At 48.1% G+C, this 25,725-nt stretch overlaps 2 protein-coding genes across 4 annotated transcripts in view; one reads left to right on the top strand and one right to left on the bottom strand.

The window, feature by feature from the left end:
* LOC134340500 (inactive dipeptidyl peptidase 10-like) overlaps window positions 1–12,467 on the bottom strand; it is a 35,278-nt gene extending 22,811 nt beyond the window's left edge. Inside the window, exons 1-2 of the mRNA XM_063037809.1 lie at window positions 12,456–12,467; window positions 1,949–2,029 (exon numbers count right to left, since the gene is read on the bottom strand). Of these exons, the coding sequence (XP_062893879.1) occupies window positions 1,949–2,029; window positions 12,456–12,467 (93 nt within the window). The remainder of the gene's footprint in view (window positions 1–1,948; window positions 2,030–12,455) is intronic.
* Window positions 7,308–25,418, top strand: tegt (testis enhanced gene transcript (BAX inhibitor 1)). Of its 3 annotated transcripts, none has more exons than XM_063037740.1 (10): window positions 7,308–7,463; window positions 15,642–15,754; window positions 15,921–16,029; window positions 16,842–16,962; window positions 17,775–17,823; window positions 18,192–18,289; window positions 22,014–22,093; window positions 22,227–22,327; window positions 22,653–22,728; window positions 24,664–25,418. In XM_063037740.1, the coding sequence occupies exons 2-10, from the start codon at window positions 15,699–15,701 to the stop codon at window positions 24,691–24,693; spliced, it is 720 nt and encodes a 239-aa protein (XP_062893810.1). In that variant the 5' UTR covers window positions 7,308–7,463; window positions 15,642–15,698; the 3' UTR covers window positions 24,694–25,418. The 3 variants fall into 3 exon arrangements, with proteins under 3 accessions (XP_062893810.1, XP_062893811.1, XP_062893809.1); XM_063037741.1 differs by having other exon boundaries at window positions 7,315–7,468; XM_063037739.1 differs by having other exon boundaries at window positions 7,321–7,496.
* Window positions 25,419–25,725: the final 307 nt, after the last annotated feature.

The raw sequence follows: 25,725 nt of genomic DNA, 5'->3' as shown, positions 1-25,725 counted from the left end.
TATCACAGGCACATCCCTCCCACCATCGAGGGCATCTTCAACAGCCGGAGCCTCAAGAAGGCGGCACCCATCATTAAGGACCCTCACCAACCAGGATATGCCCTCTTTCATTACTCCATTGGTGAGGAAGTAAAGGAGCTGGAAGATACACTTAACATTTTAGGAACAGCTTCTTCCCCTCCAACATCAGAATTTTTCAACCTCACTATTTGCTCTTTTTGCACTAATTATTTTTTACAGATTTCTAACTGTAATTTACAGTATTTTTATGTACTGCTGCTGCAAAACTACAAATTTCACAACATATGTCAGTGATATTAAACCAGATTCTCATTCTGACTCCACTGCCCTCGTAGGTTGTGATTGCTGGATCCCAGTGACTCACTGCAGGCAGATTCCTCCCCTTTACCTGACTGCCTTTCCAACTCTCCACAACTGTCTCCTACTCCTGCCCTTCTGAATTCCCTCATGCACCCTCACTCTAAATCCCCAGCCATTTTCAATCAATCGCCACCTCCGCCTCTTGTGATCATGTGAACAGCCTCAGCCCTTCCAAGTTCCTCATCGTTGGGCCCTGATCCCCTCCTTTCTCTCCACGATCTCCTTTCAGCATTCCCCCTGCCCTCACTCCCCATATACTCATGTGCTTTATGTGTACAGACCTGACTACAAGTGTGCATTGTATGTGCTATGTGAATGTAGCATGTGTGTGCATATGCATGCACTGTTGCATTGTCGTGCATGTGCATGATGCCTTCCTTATCTGTGAATGCATTGCAATGTTGGCATGCGTGTGCTGACAAATGCACTGGAGCACATGCTTGTGTTATAGGTACTGGTATCGATGCCCTGTGCATACGTGTACTGGTGAATGCACGAGAGCACATGCATGCACACTGCACGCTGGTGTTGTTGCATCCATGTGTGATTGCACTGGTGGATGCACTGAAGCACATGCATTGTTGCGTGTGTGATTTTTTTTCATGTGCATGGGCACACTGTGCCAGTGCTGGGTGGGGTGAGGTCTTGCTGCTGCTGTGAGTGTAATCTGGCAGCAAGCAGCCTCCAGGCAATCACTCTGCACTGGGCGAAAGATCCTTTCAATGCCTGCCTCCTGCCAGCAGTTTTTCACAGACAAAGCAGTTTCTGTAGCAGCCCTGCATGTCACTTGATTCCTGTCAGGAATCTCACCCATAGGCCAAACTCAGACTCAGCACTTTTAAAGCAGTTGGTGAGGATCCAGAGAGTGAGGGAGCCCCGCAGTCTCCCCGTGGTAACTGGCTGGGAATTGTGACGCCCTGCCTGTGGGATGAGCTTTTGGAGGGAGTGAATCGTGCAGGGCTGTGAACAGAGTGCAGAGCTGCTAGGAAAGCTTGTAATGCAGGCTTGTGGACTGGAGCATTTCCTGATTCTAAGCAGGGCTGAAAATTTCCACCGTACTATTGCCATTCCAATAAATAACTGAAATTTCACCTATTCAGAGAAACACACATTCACCCAGTCACACAAACTTACACTCTCATGCTTGCAAGCAAACACAAGGTAACACACACTCAATCATGCTTACAAACACACACCCATATGCACGTTCACAAGCATGCATACACACACTCAAACACTCATGCCTATGTTCACATTCAAAAGCATAGACTCGTTCACACACACACTGCTGCTGAGATATTCAACTGCGTGCACACACACACTCTCTCTCTCTCTCTCTCTCATATCCAACTGTGCACTCACTCACACACACACACACACACACTCTCTCTCTCTCTCTCTCTCTCTCTCCCTCTCTCTCTCTCTCTCTTGCATATAGGCACCCAATTGCACACAGTCATGCCCATGCTCACATCCACAAACACTCATACCTACAAACACACACATGCACACAAAGAAGTTCATCAGCAAGTGTGAAGAAAGTGTGGAAGGAATTCTTTGCACTCACCAGGCTGTGGGACACATTCTGATGGGTGATGATCATGGCTGTTGGTGAAGAGCTCGTGCAGGTTGGGACCAGAGCCGGGACCTGCAGCAGAGATGGTCAGTCAGCACTCTCCGTGTCAGAGCAACGCTGGCTACTTCTCCCGATCGGATCCCTCAAGCCTGCCCACCCCCCTCACTGCTCAGTAATATATTGACTGGGTAGAAATTAATCAACTTGACATTAACTTACTCTCAGCATTATCACTGTTGGCTTTCTGGAGAAGGGGAGGGAGGGAGAGAGAGGGGGAAGGAAGAAAGAGAGAAGGAGAAGAGGGAGGGAAGAAGGGGGAAGGGGAGGTTGGGAAGAAGGGGAAGGGGAGGGAGGGAGAGGGAAGGGGAGGGAAGAGAGAGAAGGGGAAGAGGATGGAGGGAAGAAGGGGAGGGAGATGTGGGAGAGGGGAGAAAGGGGCAGGAGGGGCTGGGGAGGAGGGAGGAAAGGCTGGAGAGGAGAGGATTAAGGAGAGTGGGAGAGGGGTTCCAACACCGCTCCTTATCTCTGTAACCCAATACACCTCTACCTGTCTCTGGAACTCCTGGCAGCCCGTACACCTCTCCCAACTCCTGTAACTCCTACCGCTCCTTCCTTCTGTAACCTTCTGCATCCCTCCTTAACTCTGTAATACCCTCCCTGCCTCTGTAGCGCCACTGTGCTGTGGTACACGGATAACTGGACTTGCTGATGAATTGTGGACGAGGGCAACTTTCCCTTCCCCTGGGGGATATCACCCCCTCCCCTAATGAGACCCTGTGACACATGGACCACTAGCCACATCTCATGAGTCAGGTCCCGGTGAATGGTGAGGGGGGAGCTATGAGATGGAAGAGTCAGCCGTTGCCAACCCAACAGCCCCATTACTAAGACCCTGCTTACACTTGCTGGAGAGGGAGCGTCCAGAATGGCAATGAGATCCTCTCGTCTGCACTGGGAGCCCACAGCTGAAGTGTCCGCTTTGCAAACCATTCACCAATGTCTGCTCCTTCCATAGATATGGCCTAACCTGCTAAGTATTTCCAGCGGAGTTTCTTCAGAGGTCAGAGGTCAGAGGCCAGATGAACTTGGGTTGTTTTCTTTGGAGTAGCGGAGGCTGAGGGGAGACCTGATAGAGGCTTATAAAATCATGAGAGGCATAGATAGACAGTTGGTATCTCTCTCCCCAGGGTCATAAGGTCTAATATCAGAGGGCATGTATTTAAGGTGAGGGGAGGAAGTTTGAAGAAGATGTGTGGGGCAAGTTTTTCACACACACACACACACACACACACACAGCATGGGTGCCTGGAATGTGCTGCCAGGGGTGGTAGTGGAGGCAGATACGATACAGGGGTTTAAGAGACTCCAAGATAGGCATATATGAGGGGTGATTGATAAGTTTGTGGCCTAAGGTAGAAGGAGTCAATTTTAGAAAACCTTGCACATTTACTTTTCAACATAGTCCCCTCCTACATGTACACACTTAGTCCAGTGGTCGTGGAGCATACGGATCTTGGAGATGAGTTATTAACTTCAAACCTTTTGCATAATCACTCAAAGAGTTGACCTGCACGTAACTCATCTCCTTCCACCTTAGGCCACGAACTTATCAATCACCCCTGCCGTGGATACTTTCTGGAGGTCCAAGATCCGTATGCTCCACGACCGCTGAACTAAGTGTGTAAATGTAGGAGGGGACTATGTTAAAAATAAATGTGCTAGGTTTTCTAAGATTGACTCCTTCCACCTTAGGCCACAAACTTATCAATGACCCCTCATACATAAATGTGCAGGGAATGGAAGGATATGGACTGCATGCAGACTAAAGGGATTAGTTGAATTAGTTAGGCGCTGTGGATCCAAGGGTCTGTACCTGTGCTGTCCTGTTCATGTTCTATCTCCTGCATCAGCAGTGATAGAATCCGGACCCAGATTAGTCTCCTCACAACCCATGGAACTAGCATAGAAGCAAGATAGTCTCGATTCCAAGAGGTACAACTGCTAAAGTGTCTCTTGTACTCAGTTTCTCTTACAATAAAGCCAAAGTATAAGTTACCTTTTTTAATTGCATGCCGTACCTGCCAACCCATCTTTTATACAGGGGCAACCGGTCTTTTTGAACATCAACACCTTTCAGTCTTGACGAAGGGTCTCGGCCCAAAACGTCGACTGTACCTCTTCCTAGAGATGCTGCCTGGCCTGCTGCGTTCACCAGCAACTTTGATGTGTGTTGCTTAAATTTCCAGCATCTGCAGAATTCCTCGTGTTTACCCTCAATCTTTCATCACTTAAAAATGTTTTCCCGTATTTCTTATCAAAATGGATGACCTCACATGATATTCCACTAACCCAGTCCCTGCCTATTCACTTAATCCATCTCAAGCCTCTCTGTGCATTCCTCACAACCCACAATACAACCCAGCTCTGTGTCATAGAACATAGAATATGGAACATAGAATAGTACAGCACAGTACAGGCCCTTCGGCCCACAATGTTGTGCCGACCCTCAAACCCTGCCTCCCATATAACCCCCCACCTTAGATTCCTCCATATATCTGTCTAGTAGTCTCTTAAACTTCACTAGTGTATCTGCCTCCACCACTGACTCAGGCAGTGCATTCCACGCACCAACCACTCTCTGAGTAAAAAACCTTCCTCCAATATCCCCCTTGAACTTCCCCACCCCTTACCTTAAAGCCATGTCCTCTTGTATTGAGCAGTGGTGCCCTGGGGAAGAGGCGCTGGCTATCCACTCTATCTATTCCTCTTATTATCTTGTACACCTCTATCATGTCTCCTCTCATCATCCTCCTCTCCAAAGAGTAAAGCCCTAGCTCCCTTAATCTCTGATCATAATGCACGCTCTCTAAACCAGGCAGCATTTTGGTAAACCTGGACCTATGGCACTTGATCTATGACAATTGAGGCCCTAGAATTTTCATAACTTCATGTTTGTTTTGCCCAATCCTTTCTGTTATTCCTTAATAATAGATATTTGACCTGCTGAGTTCCTGATGCAGTTAGTTTTATTTTGCAATGGATTTCTGCAAGCGAGAGAAATGCTACACCTGCCCATTCACCTCCTTCCTCACCTCCAAGGCCCCAAATAGTCTTTCCAGGCGAGGCACTTCACCTGCGAATCTGTTCAGGTTTCGACTGTATCCGGTGCTGCTGATGCGACCTCCTCGACATTGGTGAGACCCGATATAAATTGGGAGACTGCTTTGTCAAGCACCTCCATTCCATCCGCACAAAGCAGAATTTCCCAATGCCCAACCATTTTAACTCCTGTCCCCTTTCCCATTCTGACGTGTCAGTCCATAGTCTCCTCTTCGGCCATGATGAGCCTCCAATCTGATGGCAAGAACATTGATTTCTTCTTTCTGTAATTTTTCCCTCCCCCTCCCCTCTTCTTCAATTCCCCACTCTGGCCTCTTAACTCTTCTCCTCATCTGCCCCTGGTGCCCCTCCTCCTTCCCTCTCTCCCATGGTCCGCTCTTCTCTCCTATCAGAACCCTTCTTTTCCAGTTATCACCTCCCAGCTTCTTACTTCATCCCCCTCTCCCACCTATCGCTTGCTAGCTGGTCCTCCTTTCCCTTCCCCACATTTTTGTTCTGACATCTTCCCCCTGCCAGTCCTGATGAATGGTCTCAGTCCGAAGCTTCGATTGTTCATTCATTTCCATAGATGCTGCCTTGTCTGCTGAGTTTGCTCAAGCATCTTGTGTGTGTTGCTCTGGAGAAGAAGGAATCTAATCGGAGAGGAGAGTGGATCATAGGAAAAAGAGAAGGAGGAGGGGCACCACTGGGAAACGGTAGGCAGGTGAGGAGAAGAGAATAGGTAAGGGGGGAGCCAGAATGGGGAATTGAAGAAGAAGGAAAGGGAGGGGGGAAATTAGCAGATATTAGAGAAGTCAATGTTCAACATTAGAGAACCACTGCTGGCCTTCGTCAGCCAGGGCATTGAGTATAGAAGTTAGGATGCTATGTTGCTATAGGAAAGGTGTTACTAAGCTAGAAAAGATTTACAAGGATGTTGTAGGACTTGAGGGGCTGAGTTATAGGGAACAGTTGGAGAGCTTGGGATTTTATCCATCGGAGAGTAGGAGACTGAGAGGTGACATTAAAGAGTTGTATAAAACCAGGGTGAATATGTACAGTCTTTTTCCCCAGGGCTGAAATATCAGAAGCTAGAGAGTTCAGGATTAAAGTGAGATGGGAGAGATTTAATAGGGATCTGAGGGTTTTTTTCTCTGCACATGTATGTGGAACAAACTGCCAGAGGAAATAGTTGAGGCAGGTACATAACGTTAACAACTTTTAAACAGCACTTGGATAGGTATAGGGATAGGAAAGATTGAAAGGGATATGAGCTAAGTGGGGCTAGCTTTGATGAGGTATCTTGGACCAGCTGGGCTGAAGGGCTTGCTTCCATTGCTGTATGACTACAATAATCCAGCACTCACAGGACAATAGTGGTGCCGGTCTAGAAGGTTTTTTCCCCCAGGCTATTTGATGTCATTTCCCTTCAATATCGCAATACATTTTTAATTCATGATTTGTAGACGTCATGCAGCGTGAGTATTTACTTTCCCAGTGAAATGTTGGACAAATTTGGGCTGTTTTTTTCTGGAGCGTCAGAAGCCAAGGTACGACCTGATAAAATTATGAGAAGCATAGAGAGGGTAGATTGCCAGTGACATTTTCCAAGGGTGGAATGTCTAAGACCAGAGGAGTAGCTTTAAGGTGAGCAGAGGAAGTTCAAAGCAGATGTGTGGGGGGCAGGTTTTCAGAGACTGGAATGTGCTGCGCGGGGGGGGGGGGGTGGGTGGTGGAAGCAAATACGAGAAAGGTGTTTAAGAGGCACATCTAATGGAGGGCTATGGATCATGTTCAGGTTGATGGGTTTAGTTGAATTCAGCAAACAGGGTACAAAGGTCTGTTCCTGGGTTGTGCTGTTATATGACCTGGTGAACTGAGAGACAAATGGAGTCAGTTTTAAGGGAGAGTGGATGTGGAGGCTGGCTCGATGAAGATCATAGGAACCAGCAGCCCTGTGAGACCATGGGTGTGCAGCAAACATCATCTGTTGTGCTAGCATTTCCTCGATGCATAATGCGGAATTTATGAAGGGCCGACGCCCAGCTATAATAATGACCTTTCATTGTGACATGTAGTCATGATTACTTAACAGTTGAAATATTGACCTGCCCCCCTCTTTTAACGCCCGTGTTTATTTCAAAATGTTGACCCACCACGCGCAGCCTTAATTAGAATACGTGCCGCCCCTCCCCCACCCGACTGGCTTCGGCTCGCTCCCTGAATCACGCATGACGTCGCTGCTCGTGTCGCGCCTCCCAGTGTGACGTCTGAGCACGGGTTCCGGAAGGTTGGTCGGTTCTGTTAATCGTCCGGTAGTCGTCAAACGAAAGGCCGGGGATCCAGAGAAGAGGGACGGGCCGTGAGGCGAGACCAGAGGGGCGAGTTGCGAGCAGCGGGCCGTAAGGTGAGGTGAGAGCCGAAGATCGAGCGAAAAGGGGTAGGTACTGAGGGGGAAGCGAGAGCTGGCTGGTAATCGCGCGGTGAGCAGCGGGCCTGCCTCATACCGGTTGCGGGAAAGCGGCGGTAGGATCGTCAGTCGGAGAACGCCCCCCCTCGACAGCCGGGGCCCCCCTCGTCCCCCCCCTCGACAGCCGGGGCCCCCTTTCTACCCCCTCGTCCCCCCCCTCGACAGCCGGGGCCCCCCTCGTCCCCCCCTCGACAGCCGGGGCCCCCTTTCTACCCCCTCGTCCCCCCCCTCGACAGCCGGGGCCCCCTTTCTACCCCCTCGTCCCCCCCCTCGACAGCCGGGGCCCCCCTCGTCCCCCCCCTCGACAGCCGGGGCCCCCTTTCTACCCCCTCGTCCCCCCCCTCGACAGCCGGGGCCCCCTTTCTACCCCCTCACTCCCCCCCAGACAGCCGGGGCCCCCTTTCTACCCCCTCGTCCCCCCCCTCGACAGCCGGGGCCCCCTTTCTACCCCCTCACTCCCCCCCAGACAGCCGGGGCCCCCTTTCTACCCCCTCGTCCCCCCCTCGACATCCGGGGCCCCCTTTCTACCCCCTCACTCCCCCCCAGACAGCTGGGGCCCCCCTTTCTACCCTTTTTCGGCCCCCCGACAGCCGGGGCCCCCTTTCTAACCCCTTCCCCCCCAGCTGTTAGAAGCCCATCCGTTATTTATTTATAAACATTGACTTCTCTAACTTCCGCTAATGCCCCCCCTCCCCCTCGTACCCCATCCGTTGTTTATTTATATACACACATTCTTTCTCTCTCTCTCTCTCTCTCTCTCTCCTTTTTTCTCCCTCTGTCCCTCTCACTATACCCCTTGCCCATCCTCTGGGCTTCACCCCCTCCCCCTTTTCCTTCTCCCCGGACCTCCTGTCCCATGATCCTCTCATATCCCCTTTTGCCAATCACCTGTCCAGCTCTTGGCTCCATCCCTCCCCCTCCTGTCTTCTCCTATCATTTTGGATCTCCCCCTCCCCCTCCCCCTCCCACTTTCAAATCTCTTACTCACTCTTCCTTCAGTTAGTCCTGACGAAGGGTCTCGGCCCGAAACGTCGACTGTACCTCTTCCTAGAGATGCTGCCTGGCCTGCTGCGTTCACCAGCAACTTTGTGTGTGGCTTGAATTTACAGCATCTGTAGATTTCCTCGTGTTTGCACTGCACAATTTGTTCTGTGTAATGGGCCTGTAAATATGGAGCACTCTTGATTGCCATTAAGAGTTTACTGCTGGCCTCTCCTTGACCCACTGGCTGCTCGGCAGGTCACTGCACACAGAGGAGCTAACCCTGGGGGACCATCAGCTGGGTGGGACCTTGGTAAGGTCACGGCAGACTTGTGGGACAGCAGAGATTTGAGGATCAAGCAGTTGAGATGGAGGGGAATTTGACGTCTGGAGAATTTCCTTTGCCCAGAGAGCAGTGAATCAGTGGAAGTTTGGTGGGAATTTTGACACCGGAGATGAGGGATTTGTACAGGAGCATGAAACAGAGTGGAAAAGCTATCACCCAATGCCCCTCCCATGTTTTGAAGGGTCCCTCAAGTTCTGGGGTTTGTATGGGGCCCTTTACCTGAAGGGAAAGCCAGCAGACAGCTGTATCACCATTAACATAAACAGGAATCTTGCAAAGCAGAGATAGGGAGGGTGTGGCTGTCATCTCACGGCTGTACTTTTGGTTGCGAAACATGTAGGCAGTAGTTACAAGCCTGTCATTTTGACCTGTACTGGTCCCAGTGTCTACTCTCATCTCCCCTCCCGCCACTTCTGTCCCCTGGTCATGTTCTTCAACCATCCCTGCTATTTACCCCCAGGCCCTTCCTATGGGAGTGAGTCCTACATATTTCCCTGCTGTCTTGGTTTCTGCTAGGTTCCCAGCTGGAGTAACCAGGGAGAGTCTTGCAATGATGGGTCTTCATCAAAGAGCTACATGTGTGCCCATTAGACTGTTCTACTTCTGTTTATTATAGGAGATGGTGCCCATCAAAAAATTTTACTCTGGGAACTCCCATTTATTGAGGAAGATGCAGTGAGGATTAACATGGTCAAGAGTAGCCAGCAATTCACTCGCAGCACACTCATCCATTTCACACCCAGATAGTCTGAGATGGTCTTGACAGCCTGCTCCTCTGGAATTCAGATCCCTCTGTGACTCCTGCCTGTCTGCATCACTGGCTCTGGGTCCTTTAAATCTCGGATCTCAGCACTCAGCCAGCTGTTGTTGCTAACCTGTTGTCACCTACTTGACTCAGGAACTGTCTCCCAACGTCTCTCTGTCTCCTCTCTGTGTGCTGCCCCCTCCCCATATATGTGTGTGTGCCCCTCCTTCAGCTGCCCAGGTTCCTGAGCTCTGGAGCTCCCCACACGTCCCCAGCTCCCTTTCTTTCCCCTCCTTCAGCTCTCTGGGACCCTCCCCCACATCCCTAGCCCTTCCTCAGAGGACAACCCTTTTTCCCCTGGTGAATTGTTTCTGTCTCCCAATGTGAGTACATTCTGTTATGAATTAAGGGGAGTGGATCTGTGGGCTCACCAACCCATTGTGGAAAGATACCCATCCCCTACAGTCTAGGAACCAACGTTCCCAATCACATTCTGTAGCGATGCAGGACTCTCAGACCACCGTTGCTTCATGTGCTTGTGGGATATGGGGACATTTCACAAGCTGTGGGGAAAGTCATTGTTTCTTCTCATGCCTCTGCATCATCATGCAGGGTCACTGACCCAGTGGCAGGTGCACTAGGAGGTCACTGCCCACCCCATCTGTTTGCTGCCACCAAATCTCTGCTTGGTCAGCACTTGGCTTTGCTATTTATAATCTTCCAGAGCTTCACAAGTGACCATGCTCCTTTCTGTGCTTTCTCTCCACAGAGCTGTGCAGAGACACAGACCGAACAGAGGCCTTGGGTTAGAAGGCAGTGACTGACGGGGAACTGCAGTAGCCCCAGCTACAGCGTTTCCCTGTGTTACAGAGGGGTTGCCTTTCTAGAAAACTGTCTCCCTGTTGCTTCCCATGTCATAAGTGGAGATTTGCTCCTTTGAGAAATATTTCCCCTCAGCATTACTGTAGGTGCATGGTCTGTAGGCAAGAGAGTCCCGCATGTCTTGGAGGCAGAAGAAGAAAAAGAATTCTTAAATATCTAGAGATGGATATTGCATTGTAGATAAAGATTGAGGGGATATGAGTGAAATGCAAGCACCTTGGTCAGTATGGAGAAGATGGGCCAAAGGGCCTCTTTCCATGTTGTATTACTCTGACTCTTATCAGTAGAAGAGATTGATTTCAGTTTTAATGCAAATCTCAAATGGCCTCCCATTGTGAACCTTGCCCTGGGTAAACTAGTTCAACACTCTGTATACATATGAGCGAACTTTAGGTTCTGTACCTCATATTTTTCCACAGTGATTAGTCAGTTTTGTAAAGGTGAATTTTGGATGTGTGCACTGTATTCACGGTTTATCGTGTTTCCTGGATAGGTGGGTGGAGGTTGTGAAGAGGTTTCCAGGGGATTTGTTAATTTAAAATATATTTTATTCTTAATATAGATACATTAATTGTACTTTAAAATATGGAACAGGACAGGCCATTTGGCCCACAATGTTGTGTTGATCTTGATACCAATCTATACTGAATATCCTCCTGTGTATCATCCATATCATATAACCATATAACAATTACAGCACGGAAACAGGCCATCTCGGCCCTTCTAGTCCGTGCTGAACGTACTCTCACCTAGTCCCACCGACCTGCACTCAGCCCATAACCCTCCATTCCTTTCCTGTCCATATAGCTGTCCAATTTAACTTTAAACGACAACATTGAACCTGCCTCAACCACTTCTGCTGGAAGCTCGTTCCACACAGCTACCACTCTCTGAGTAAAGAAGTTCCCCCTCATGTTACCCCTAAACTTTTGCCCTTTAACTCTCAACTCATGTCCTCTTGTTTGAATCTCCCCCACTCTCAATGGAAAAAGCCTATCCACGTCAACTCTATCTATCTATCCCCCTCATAATTTTAAATACCTCTATCAAGTCTCCCCTCAACCTTCTACGCTCCAAAGAATAAAGACCCAACTTGTTCAACCTTTCTCTGTAATTTAGGAGATGAAACCCAGGTAACATTCTAGTAAATCTTCTCTGTACTCTCTCTCCATTCCCTTCATTAACTCTAGCAAACTGCATGCTTCCATCACCACCACTGGTAACCATAAGACATAGGAGCAGAATTAGACTATTTGGTCCATCAAGTCTGCTCTGCCATGTCATCATAGCTGACATTTTTTCCCTCAACTGCATTCTCTTGCCTTCTCCTCCTAACCTTTGATGCCCTGATTAGTCAAGAACCTCTCAAGCTCTGCTGCATGTATGACTTGGCCTCCACAGCCATCTATGGTAATGAATTCCACAGGTTCACCAGCCTCTGGCTAAACACATTCCTTCTCACTTCTGTTCTAATCTAAATGGATGTGTATGTATATACATCTCGCATCTCCTTTAAACTCCACCCCCCACCACCACCACTAACCTTGATGTCTGTCCTCCTGTGTTTGATGTCTCTAACTCTTGGGGAAAGGATTCTGACTGTTTATCCTGCCTTATTTTAAAAACTCCCTGGTCTCCCCTCAGCCTCTGACTGACCATGGTATCTCATTTAAAAATGTCACAGAGCCCTGCAGGCTGGGTGCAGGGAGGATATTTCCCCACTAGGAAGTCCCAATCTCAGAATGAAGGGTTGGCCTTTCAGGGCAGAGATGTGGCGAATTTTCTTCCCCCAGAGATGGGGATGGAGTGTGGTGAATTTTTGGAACTCTCACCTAGGGCTTATTGAGGTTCAGTCACTGAGTTCATTCAAACCTACAGCACATGTGCTGAACGTACTTACTTTAGAAACTACCTAGGGTAATTGTTCTAAGCTTCATGTACCTATCCAGGAGTCTCTTAAAAGACTCTATCGTACCTGCTCCACCATGGTCGCTGGCAGCCCATTCCACGCACTACCCACTTTCTGCATTAAAAAAAAACTTACCACTGACATCCCCTCTGTGCCTACTCCCCAGCACCTTAAAACTCTGCCCTCTTGTGTTAGCCGTTTCAGGCTTGGGAAAAAGCCTCTGACTATCCACACGATCAATGCCTCTCATCATCTTATACACCTCTATCAGGTCACCTCTCATCCTCTGCTGCTCCAAGGAGAAAAGGCCAAGTTCACTCAACTTGTTTTCATAAGGCCTGCTCCCCAATCCAGGCAACAACCTTGTAAATCTCCTCTGCACCCTTTCTATGGTTTCCACATCCTTCCTGTAGTGAGGCAACCAGAACTGAGCACAGTACTCCAAGTGGGGTCTGACCAGGGTCCTATATAGCTGTAACATTGTAGCTGATGACTAGACCTATGTGTATCGAGGGATATGGAGATAGTGCAGGAAAATTCCTTGGAGTGTAGGAGAGTGAGGGGAGATTTTATAAAGGTGTACAAAATTATGAAGGGTATAGATTGGATGAATGCAAGCAGGCTTTTTCCACTGAAGGTGAGTGAGACGAGAGCTAGAAGTCATAGGCTTGGGGAGAAGGGCGAAATATTTGAGGGGAATTACTTCACTCGGGGTGATGTGAATTTGGAATGAGCTGCTAGTGGAAGTGGTGGATGAGTTCAATTGTAACGTTTAAGAGCAGTTTGGAAGGGAAGGGTATGGAGGGCTATGGCTCGGATGTGGGTAGGTGGGGTTAGGCAGAAAAAGTTTATCATGGACCAGATGGGCCTGTTTTCTGTGCTGTAGTGCTTTGACTTTTGACCGTAAATGGTGCTGAGGGAGATTATTCCTGGACGTTGTGAGACGGGAGAGTAGGGCTTCAAGGGCCAAATGACCAGGCTCTTTGTTCTAAGCTCATAGGATTGCACAACAGAGAAAAAAGCCCTTCAGCCCCTCTCGTCCATGCTGACTGTGGTACTTTACGCTTGGTCCATATTCCCCCTTACCTTGTCTTTCCATGCTTTAGTCCCAGTAATCTGCCCAGCGGATTATCAGCACCCAATTGCCCACCATTGAGAACATCTACCATAAACACTGCCAGGGCAGGGCGAAAAGCATTATCAAGGATGCATCACATCCTAACCATGGACTTTTTACTCTCCTCCCATCCGGTAGGCGCTACAGGAGCCTCTGCTCCCGCACCAGCAGGCACAGGAAGAGCTTCTTCCCTGAGGCTGTGACGCTGCTGAACCTCACATCACAGCACTAAGCAGTATTGCACCCATATTGGACTGTTTCAGTACTTTTATATTTGTATGCTGTAGCACTTTTTATTCGCAGTTATTTTGTAAATAATAATATTCTTTTGCACTTCTGGTCAGATGCTAATTGCATTTCATTGGCTTTGTATCTGTACTCAGCACAATGACAATTAAGTTGAATCTAATCTAAATCTAATCTTTGTACAGTACCCATCTCTATCACCTCATCTTGCAGTTCGTTCCATACACCCACCACCCTCTGGAAAACTTTACTCCTTGGGTCCCCTTTAAATTCTTTCCCCTCTCACCTTGAACCAATGCCTTCTGGTTTTGGACACCACTTCTGGGGGAAAAAAAGCTGACCATCCACCTTAACTAATCAGAATCAGGTTTATTATTACTGACGTATGTTATGAAATTTGTTGTTTTGTGCCAGCAGTACACTGCAAAATAGGAACAGTGAGGTAGTTCATGGACCATTCAGAAATCTGATGGTAAAGGAGAAGAAGCTGTTCTTGAATCGTTGAACATGCACCTTCAGGCTCCTGTTTCCACCCTGATGGTAGTAATGAGAAGAGGGCATGTTCCAGGATGGGGAGGGTTCTGCCCATGATGGAGTGGCTGAGTTACAACCCTCTGTTCCCTCTTGCAATCTTATGCATTGGAACCTCTATACCTGACAGTAATGCAACGAGTTAGGATGCTCTCCACAGTACAAACCAAATCTCTTCAAACTCCTAATGAAATATAGCTGCTGTCATGCCTTCTTTGTGATTGCATTAATATGTTGGGCCTGGGATAGATTCCCGGAGATGCTGCCTCCCAGGAATTTGAACCTGCTCACCTTTTCCACCGCTGACCCCTCATTAAGGACTGGTGTGTGTTCTCCTGAATTCTCCTTCCTGAAATCCACAATAAATTCCTTGGTCTTGCTGATGTTGAGTGCAAGGTTGTTGTTGGGATACTACTCAACTAGCCGAATCCGTCTCACTCCTGTGCACCTCTCACAGCCATCTCAGGTTCTGCTGACAACGGTGGTCTCATCGGTGAATTTTATAGATGGTGTTTGAGCTGTATCTAGCCATACAGTTATGAGTGTAGAGCAGTGGGCTAAGTATGCATTGCTGAAGTGTCTGTTAATTGTCAGTGAAAACCCTTTTGAGTTTATAAACCTTTATTAAGTCACCCCTCAGCCCCATTCCTACACTTAAACTGAGTGGGGGGGAGGTGTGTAGCCTATCCAGTCTCTCCTTATAATCCAACCCCTCTAGTCTCAGTAACACCTTCTTGAATTTTTCCTGCATTCTGTCTGGTTTAACAGCCCACCTCGCTGAAAGTGAAGCAATCAGACTTATACTCCCCTCTCAGCAGAACCCTGTGACCTTTAGTTCCCGGCTCACCTACCCTGGAACCGAAGCCCCTGACTACCGTAATTATTTTGTAAATCTTTTCTTTGATAAGCTCTAATTAGTCTCTTCGAGCTGCGGGTGGGGAAGGTACCCACAAGGAGGTTTGAAATCTGCCAGTGAGGAGGAGCAGAACTGCTCAGTAACCTGCCACTGAAGACTGAGAGCAGATTTTCGGGTGGGGGGAAGTGGCGTGGAAGATGGTGACTCTGAGACTGTGAAGCTCTCGATCTTGCCCTCAGGCCAGGCTCTGGAAAATGGATCACGCGCAAGTAGAAGGGATGAGAGACAATTAGTTCTGCTCGGCTGGAGGACCTGTTGAATGTCCTCGCTGTAGATTTTTTTGTGTTGGGGGAGTGGGGGGGGTGGAGTTGCGATGCCTCCCAGTCTGTGACCTTGGGTCTGCTTGGGGAGTGTTACGCCTGTATGGTGTAAGTGGACAAAGGGGTGAGGAGTAGCACGTGGTCTGTGTTCCTAACTTTTCCCATCTGTTCTTCTCCCACAGGTGCCCCCATCTCAGAAATCTAGACTGAGTGATCGGCTTGCATAAATCCAGTGCAAGATGAATGTCTTCGACAGAACCCTGAACTTGGACAGCCTGTTCAAGTTCTCCCAGATGTAAGTGGTACTCGGGATGGTCAGAGTGAGCGGGGTGGTGTGGTGGTGGGAGAAAGGTAGAGACAGTTCAGATTATCACTGGGATGGGACTATAGCCCAGAGTTGTTGGTGTTGGTGCTCCCCAATGTGTGAAATGTATTCTACCTGTCCCACTGCTCTCTTGCAGATCGTACTCCACACAGCAACACCTGAAGAAAGTCTACGCCAGCCTGGCCATCTGCATGTTCCTGGCAGCAGCTGGAGCCTATATCCATGTGGTTACCAGGCTCTTCCAGGTAAGGGTGGGGGCACAACGTTTGCTTTACATTCCCTCTCCCACTGGTCATTCCCGGTCACTCCTGGTCAGATTGGTTCCTCTCTAGGAGAAGAATCGATAGTGGTTCCAACTGGGCTTTTGCTCTGGTCCCTCTCCCAGAAATGGCCCTGATCGTGGAGACACTAGAGACTGCAGATGTTGGAATCTGGAGCTATATGACAGACGCTGGAGGAACTCGGTGGGTCAGGCAACATCTGTGGAGGGAAATGGACAATATCAATTCTTCACTTTCTTCCACTGATGCTGCCTTGGTTTGCTGCGTTCCTCCTGTGCCGTTGTATTGTGCTATGACCATCTGCTGGGGCACAGTCTAAATAATCCTCCTCCCAGAGATAAACCAATAATTATTCCCACAGGGTGGAATGACACAGGACACTTGGTCATGTTGGTCCTTCTCCAGCAATAAAACAATGTCCATTCTCCCCTCCCTCCCCAATGCCCTGAGTCTCTGCTTCCTCCATCAGGATACTGTCTCTAAAACCTTGGGGCCTGTGCTCACTCTATCAGGATCCTCCCTCCCCAAGACACTGGGGTCTCTGGTCTCTCAATCCCCTGTCCCACTGCTGTCTCTGGTACTGTTGAGATGCAGCAAAGATCAGCAGTGTGTCTGTGGCTGCTGCCTCCTCCTCACTGCCAGGACCAGGTGGGTTGATCCCAGTGCCAGCCAGGTTCACATGGGACCTCCCTCTGGTGGGTGGATTGGGGTGGGGGGGTGGTGAGACAGCCCCAGAATCAGTGAAGGGTTACCTGACGGAAATGCGGCTGTTACAGGGTGGGATGCTCTCTACACTGATCTCCCTGGGCCTCATCGCCTGGCTGGCGTTCACCCCTCACAGCCCGGAGAACGAAAAGCGGCGGCTGTGCATCCTGGCTGCCTTCGCCTTCTTCACAGGTAACTGCCTGAAGCACAAAGCCTCGCTCGTGCCTGGTGGGGAGTGCGTTGGTGGGTGGGGGATACCAACTGCGCCACAGGTAAAAAGGGGTGGATCCTCTTCTCTCCCCCCCCTCCCCTCAGAGGAGGAGGAATCAGACAGAATTTCTATTGAGTTAGGAAATCGGGAGACCGAACATAAGACCCAGAGTTGGAAGGTAAAGCGGTTCAAAGGAGAGTCCTTTTTGCAGAAAGTGAGGCAGCAAAAATGTCGAGATATCAGGGCATGGGGCAGCTGAAGGAGGATGAAGTGCATGGGCACAGATGGGGTTACAGAGATAGGGAGGCGTTTGGGGCAGGTGAGGGTTAAATGGATGGGGAGGGGTGTTAGGGATGTGGGACGTAGAGGAGGGAGGACATTGCGGAGGCAGGGATGAGCGTAGGAGAGAGAGGGTGTCACAGAGACTGGAAGTGGTGCAATGGAGGGAGGGGTTCACAGATTTTCCAGTGGAGGCTTGATGTGGATTTATTGTGTCTCACCGGTGTGCTGTGGAGTGTCAGATCCTATGTGGCTCCCGAGCAGGGATCCATGTACACCCTACCGTGCTGACAGGATTGGGGGTGGGGAGGGTTGTTGGGTGAACAGACCTTGGAATACTTTGAAGACAGGTCTGGGCAGCGCTTGGAGTTGTCCTTGCGTGACTGGGTTGACAGTCTGACGGTCGCCTCTTGACACTGCTGGTTACTCAGTGATAATTGTTAAGCACAATGAATTCTGTTGCTTGACTATTTCATCACCCCTTCTCTCTTCCCTTCTTTGTGCCCTGTTTCAGGTACTGGTCTGGGCCCACTGATGGATTTTGTCATTTCATTCAACCCAGCGTAAGTCTCTTGAGTGATTGTATCGAGCCCAGGGATGGGTTCGGAAGGATGGTTAATGCGGCTGGGCTGGGGTGTGGATCAGGAGACACGGAGAGGGGTGTGGGGACTGGGGTGTGGGTCAGGAGACACGGAGAGGGGTGTGGGTCAGGAGACACGGAGAGGGGTGTGGGGACTGGGGTGTGGGTCAGGAGACACGGAGAGGGGTGTGGAGACTGGGGTGTGGGTCAGGAGACACGGAGAGGGGTGTGGGGACTGGGTTGTGGGTCAGGAGACATGGAGTGGTGTGACTGTGAAGGGCTTTTGGAGCATCAACTGCCTGTCATCTTGGGCTTTGAGCATGGCCCTCAATGTATCGCTTGCCTTCACAGCATCGTCCCAACTGCCTTCGTGGTCTCTGCGTTGATCTTCTGTTGCTTCACGCTCAGCGCCCTATACGCCCAGCGGCGCAGCTACCTCTTTCTGGGAGGTGAGTGCTTCTGTTGTGTCTTCACCAGTGCCATGCTTAAGCGCTGTCAATCCCCCTATGACAGGTGCGTTCCCTAACCCCAACCCCCAGAAATAATTGTCCCGCACATTGATTGACCTCTGTGAGGTTGGGGATATCCAGAGTGCAGCACAAAGACTCCTTGTCTCTGTCTGAAATCGTGTAGCACCTCATTGGTGCCATACAGTGGTGTGCTGTCTCTGTGCCTGGAGAGCTGCAAGTCAAATCTGGGTCAGGGAGTCTCAGTGGTTGGTGGTGAGGACCCAGCTGTGAGAGAGATTGATTCCTTTCTCAATCCCATCTGTGTGTGATTCTTAAGGCATAGAAGCAGAATCTCACTGTTTGGCCCATTGAGTCTGTATTATCATTTATTATGGCTGATTTATTTTCCTTTTTTGTAATTTTTTTTTTATTGGTTCATCATCAAACATTTCCATAAGATGTATTTCAGATACTGTACATATATATCATATAGTCATATTTGTACAAATCTTCACATATTTATCTGAGTTATACACTTATAGAAAGGAGAGGAAAGAAAGAACAAGCAAAAGGAGAAAACTATGTACAAGTAGGGAGTGATTTTTTTTTAAACAACATATTCATTGATTGTGAGAATAAAATCAGGCCTATGAGGTGTAATGTAGTTGAACCATTTTTCCCAGTATGAATCAAATTGTTCCAACTTATGATTAACAGATGCTGTTATCTTCTCCATTTTGTAAATGTCCATTGTAATTTCCATCCATACATTTAAGGTTTGGCTCTCCCGTGATAACCATTTCCTGGTAAGGGTCTTTTTACCAGCCACCAGCAGTACATTCATTAAATATTTATCTCTTTTCAACCATTCTTGAGGTATATACCCAAAATATATGGTCTTACTCTCTAAGGGTATTTCACATTTAAAAATGTCTTGTAGGGCATTGTGTATCCCACTCCAATAGTCTTTGATAACGGGGCATTCCCAGAAAATATAATGGTTTGCATTTTGATTTCCATAATTTCTCCAGCAAACAGGGAGGTTACTGTCATAGTCATACTTTATTGATCCCGGGGGAAATTGGTTAAATCATAATGGGATTTCTGAGAGGGTGTAATAAAATATCTTATCAAGTGTTTCCATCTGAACTCCCTCCATTTCTGTGCATTGGTACACTTCCATTGATACCTCCATATTATTGTCCATTCTTCTTATTTTCCTTCTCAACCTCATTCTCCTGCTTTTCTCCCCCCAACCTTTGCCGAGCTTACTAATCAAGAGCCTATCAACCTCTACCTTAAATGCACCCAATGAGTTGACTTCCCCAGCCACCTGTGGCAACGAATTCCACAGATTCACTACCCTCTGGCGAAAGAAATTCCTCCATCTGCTCTAAATGGACCTCTTTGTATTCTGAAGTTATGCCCTTTGGTCCTAGACTCCTCCACTATAGGAAACATCCTCTCCACATCCACTTTATCTGGGCCTTTAAGATTTGGTAGCATTCAATGAGATTTCCACTCATTCCTCAAAGAGTACAAACCTGGAGCCATCACATGCTCCTCATACATTAACCCTTTCATTCCCAGAATCATTCTTGTAAACCTCTGGACTATGTGTCATGTCGGCAACCTGGGTACTTGATGCTGTCACATGCACATTTTGTGAAGATTATTTTTAGTTATGGGTAATGGATGTGGGTCTGCCCACCTCCTGGACAGGCTGGGTGATCATTGTCACAGGGTCACAAGGCACAGAAAGTGATTGGTGGAAAATATAGGAGGGATATCAGAGGCAGGTTTTTTTTGAGTGGTGAGTATGTGGAACACCATACAGGGGTGGTGGTAGAGGCAGATAGATTAGGGAGATTTAAGATGTTCTTAGGCACATGGATGATAGAAAAATGGAGGGCTATTTGGGAGGGAACGGTTAGATTGATCTTGGAGTAGGTTAAGAGGTTGGCATATTGTGGGCCAAAGGTTCTGTTCTGTGCCCTTCTGTTCTATGTATCCACCTATCTGTGTTCCTCATAGTTTCATAAACCTTTATTAATCCACCCCTCAACTTCCTCTCCAGGGAAAACAGTCCCAGCCTGTCCAGTTTCTCATAACTCAAGCCCTCTAATTAGGTGAACCTTTTCTGCACCTTCTCCAGCTTAATGACATCCTTCCTATAGCAGGGTGACCAGAAATGTACACAGGACTCCAAAGGTGGCCTTGTCCATCTGCAACATACTCTCCTAACTCTTGTACTTTGTCTAGTGAAGGACCGGCTGTGATGTGTCACCTTGTTCTCTGTCCTGTTGGTCATGCCCACAGCTCTCACCCTTGCCATCCCACCCACCTTTGGTCTGAGCTGCATGCATAGGTGTTCAATCAGGAAAATGCCCTCTGCTCTCTGACACTGTGAAAGTTGCAGAAAGAGAAGAGTCAAGATAATAAGCTGACACATTGTGCAGACATAATGCAACCACCCAGCTTCTTCAAAGCCTCACTTCCACTTTGTTTCGCCTTTCTGTTCAAGCCTGGTAGTAAGGTCACCAGGCATACAAGACAAGATAAAGATGCAAAGGATTCTAGGGAACTTGTCTGACTAATTCTAGAATATAATTGGCCTTTAACATGTAAATTTTGATGGTTATTAATGCCTGAATAAGTGTATTATGATTTGTACTTACTGTAATTATACAAATAAAGGAATTCATAATACACAGTTTCTATTGGAACGATTGCTAAAAATGGATAGTTTTGAACTGTAACTGCAGAACAATTTAGTGACGGGTTGAGCCTATGATTTTTATAAATGACTTCCACAAGAAAGTAGAAGAGTAGGTTAGTATGTTACAGATGACAAGGATGGTGGTGTAGATAGCGTAGAAGGTTATCATAGGTTACATGGGACATTGACTGGATACAGAGCTGGGTTCAGAAAGGGCAGCTGGCGTTCAATTCAGAAAAGTGCGAAGTGATTCACTTTGCAAGGTCAAACTTGAAGGCAGATTACAGGGTTAATGGCAGGATTTTTAGCAGTGTGGAGTACAGAGGAGTCTTGGGGTCTACATCCATAAATCCCTCCAAGTTGCCTTGTAAGTTGTTAGGGCGGTTAAGAAGGCGTGCGGCGTGTAGCCTTCATTAATTGGGATTGAGTTCAAGTGCCGTGAGGTAATGTTGCAGCTTGATAAAAACCCTGGTTAGACCACACTTGGAGTATTGTGTTCAGTTTTAGTCGCCTCATTAGAGGAAGGATGTGGAAGCTTGAGAGGCAGTGCAGAGGAGATTGACCAGGATGCTGCCTGGGTTGGAGGGTATGTCTTATGAGGTTAGTTTGAGCAAGCTAGGGCTTTTCTCGAGGTTTTTTTTACACACAGTGGTGGGTATGCTGAATATACTGTTGAGCTAACAGTGGTAGAGGCAGATGCATTAGGGGCATTTGAGACTCCTAGATAGGTACATGGATGAAAGAAAAATAGAGGATTATATGGGCAGGAAGGGTTAAATTGGTCTTAGAATATGTTAAAAGGTCAGCACATCGTTGGTTGAAGGGCTTGTACTATGCTATCTTGTTCTATGAGCTGCCCTCCTTGTGCTCGAGTAGAAGTGTGATTGACAGCAAGCAGTGTACAAGTTATCATAGCCGAGTTAGTGGTGGGTGGGGCGGACCCTGTTGTACACTGGTTTAGTGTGGGGGTGGTGAAATAACGCCATCGTGCTCTCTTGCTGGCAGGTACCCTGATGTCACTCCTCGCTGTTCTCTGCTTCATGCCACTGGTCAATCTCTTCTTTGGATCGGTCCTGCTCTTCCAGGTACAAGCAGCTCTGGGTTGGTTTGGGGGTTGGACAGTCCATGGGGCGTGAAGTTTTGGAGGGAGGTCAGAGGTTGTGGAACACCACCCTGCCCCTCCATTGCCACTGAAAGCAGCCCTGATTCTGTTCCCAGGCACAGCTGTACATCGGCCTCCTGGTTTTCTGTGGCTTTATCCTGTTTGACACCCAGCTTATCATTGAGAAAGCAGAGCATGGGGACAAGGACTACATATGGTGAGTGTCATCCTGTGGGTCTTGTGTCTATAGGATGCTGGGTCAGGATTTGTGTTTATGTCTGGTTTGAGTGTGTCAAGTGTGGTGTCTCTTCTTTACACGTGTGTCTGTCATGTCTACGGTGTGTGCTGCAATGTCCATGTGTGCTTTGTGCCCAGGGTGTGTGTCTGTATTGTGCGTGTGCCTATCTCTGAGGTGTGTGCTCCACGGACTGAAGTGGAATCCAGATTGGGTTTTGTGACCAAGCTGTCTGTCAATGCGGGTGTGAGTCAGTGGGGTGTCAATTGCTCTCATTTAACTGCCTGCCTCCCTCCCTCCCTCCCAGGCACTGTGTGGACCTGTTCTTGGACTTCATTGCAGTTTTCAGAAAGCTCATGTTGATACTTGGCATGAACGAGAAGGTGAGACCTCGACCTCCCACGTAACTTGCTCTAACTGTGTGTGCAGACATGAAGGAGGGTGCAGTGGGAGGTCTGGTAAACAGAGGGAATAGATGAGAGACACAGGTGGAGAGAATGTCCCAATGAAACAGGCATTGAGAAGAGCTTTAAAGTTTTGGGATGTAAATTAAACAGCATTTAAACAGCAACTGAATGGTAGGAAATGGAACCTATCAAAATTAAAAGCCCAACAGTGGATGTGGAGAGGATGTTTCCTACAATGGGGGAGTCTAGGATCAGAGGATACAGCCTCAGAATGGAAGGACATCCCTTTAGAACAGAGATGAGGAATTTCTTTAGCTAGGGGTTGGTGGATCTGTGGAATTCACTTTCATAGGTGGCTGTGCAGGCCAAGTCATTAGGTGTATTTAAAGCAGAGGTTCATAGATTATTGATTAGTAAGGGTGTCAAAAGGTTATGGGAAGAAGACAGGAGAATGAAGTTGAGGGATAATTCAGCCATAATGGAATGGTGGAGCAGTCTTGATGAGGCAAATGGTCTAATTCTACTTTTATTTAATGGTCTAATGCAGGGGTTCCCAGCCTGGGGCCCATGGCATAAAAAATTTGGGAACACAAAAGACCATAAGACATAGGAGCAGAATTAGGCCATTCACCCCATTGAGTCCACCATGGCTGATCTAACCCCATACAGCTGCCTTCTCGCCGTATCAGTTGATGCCCCGATCAATCAGAAAACTATCAACTTCTGCCTTAAATATATGCACAGACTTGGCCTCTGCCACAGTCTGTGGCAGAGCATTCCACAGATTCACGACTCTGTGGCTTAAAAAAAAATTCCGTACCTCTGTTCTAAAAGGCCACCCCTCTATTTTGAGGCTGTGCCTTCTAGTTTTAGATAACCCTCATCATAGGGTGAATGTGGAGAGGATGTTTCCCAGCTAGTCCTGTAGGTTTCAATCAGGTCCCCCTGCATTCTTCTAAATTCTGGTGAGTACAGGCCCAAGGCTGCCAAACATGCCTCGTATGTTAACCCCTTCATTCCCAGAATCATCCTTGTGAACTTCCTCTGGACCCTCTGTAATGACAACACATCCTGAGATATGGGGCCCAAAACAGTTGACAGTTATTGCAGGTGAGGCCTGACTAGTGTCTTAAAAGCCTCAGCATTATGTCCCTGCTTTTTTATTCTATTCCCGTTGAAATAAATGCCAACATCGCGTTTGCCGCCTTTACCACAGACTCAACCTGGAAATTAACCTTCTGGGAGTCTTGCAGGACGACTCCTGAGTCCCTCTGCACCTCTGATGTTTGAACCTTCTCCCCATTTAGATAATAGTCCGCACTATTGTTCCTTACCAAAATGCCTTATCAGACATTTCCCAACACTGTATTCCATCTGCCTCTTTTTTCCCCCCATTCTGCCATTTTGTCTAAGTCCTGCTGCAATCGCATTGCGTGCTCAGCACTGCCTACCCCTCCACCTATATTCGTATCATCTGCAAACTTTGTCACAAAGCCATCAATTCCATTATCCAAATCATTGACAAACAATGTGAAAAGTAGCGGTCCCAATACTGACCCCTGCGGAACACCACTAGTCACCGGCAGCCAACCGGAAAAGGCCCCCCTTGTTCCCACTCAGGGACTCCTGCCTGTCAGCCATTCCTCTATCCATGCCGGTATTTTACCGGTAACGCTGTAGGATTTTATCATGTTGAGCAGCCTCCTGTGTGGCACCTTGTCAAATGCCTTCTGATCTCATGGAAGGGTCTGCTAATGTGGGGGAAAAGTGTTAGTGTGGGTGGGCAAGGAGGCCAGTGTGGGCTGTTTCTGACCCTCAACATCAGCTTGGTAGAGGTCATTAAGGCAAAGTTTGACCATTGGGCCTGTTACTGAGGCATAAAAACACCAACACTGTGGTTTGTCTTTTCAGGAGAAGAAGAGAAGGAATGACTCCAAGTGAAGTGAATAAAACTGCACCTTCCCTTCCCTTAGCAACATTAAACAGAATGATTGAGATGCTCAAGGTGAATGTGCTGCCTGTTTCTTCCTCAGCCTTGCTCTATCCTCGTTTCTCCCACCTCTCCCAGCACCATGTTACACCTCTTCACCTGCCTGAGTGGTGGGTCCAGCAGTCTTCACCCTCCCTCCTTGCTCCACAGGGGCCTGTTCATGAGGGTCTGGGACCAGGTACTGGGCAATCCCAGCCCTGACTTCCCTTCTGTGCCCCAACCATTCACTGTCTGCCCTTTTATCTGCTACAGAACATCCTGCTCTCACCAGACATAACCTGTGATCTCAGTCTGACCAGGGAGCTGTGCAAGTTCAAGGTGCATCATTACTGCCTACCCCCTTCTCTCCCTATGACTGACCCCTCTGTTCATCTATTCATCTCCAATTCCCCCACTTTATTTCACTTACCCTCATTACTCTCCACCCCTCCCCTACCCCACTCCTTTTCAACTGCTGTAGAGGTGCCATTTCTCTACACCCCACCATTTGCATGTTTAGATACACCCCCATTAGACTTTTAACCACTCTAGAGAGGTGCCATGATGTACAACTTTAAAATCTAACCCTCCCATGAGCCATCAGTTGCTGTGACATCTGCAGTTTGCTCTGAAGACTGGATTTTACAACTGTTAATTACTACACTGGTTTCTAATAAATGGACGATTTTGCCTTGTAGTGATTTTTGGCTTTTCTCTTTGGTTTATAAGTTTGTAAATCATCCCTTCAATTGGTCACTTGGTTGTCCACTAGCTTGAGCTAACGTGGCAGCTGAGGCATGAGGGGAACAGTGGGGGGGGGGCAGGGAAGGAAGAGGAGAATGACAGTAGAGAGTGATCTGATTGCTCTTCTACTATTCTTCCCACCCCACCCAATCCAATCTATCTGCTTAGTTCCATAATGAACACCAAGATCCACATTGCCCAATATCTCTTGGTGACTGAAGATTTTTGCCCCAATCATTCCCTATGGTGTTAAGGTGTGT

The sequence above is a fragment of the Mobula hypostoma genome, chromosome X1, assembly GCF_963921235.1.
Source record: "Mobula hypostoma chromosome X1, sMobHyp1.1, whole genome shotgun sequence".
Lineage (NCBI taxonomy): Eukaryota > Metazoa > Chordata > Chondrichthyes > Myliobatiformes > Myliobatidae > Mobula > Mobula hypostoma.
The sequence above is the reverse complement of the archived record's forward strand: the minus strand, read 5'-3'. Positions and strand labels throughout refer to the sequence as shown.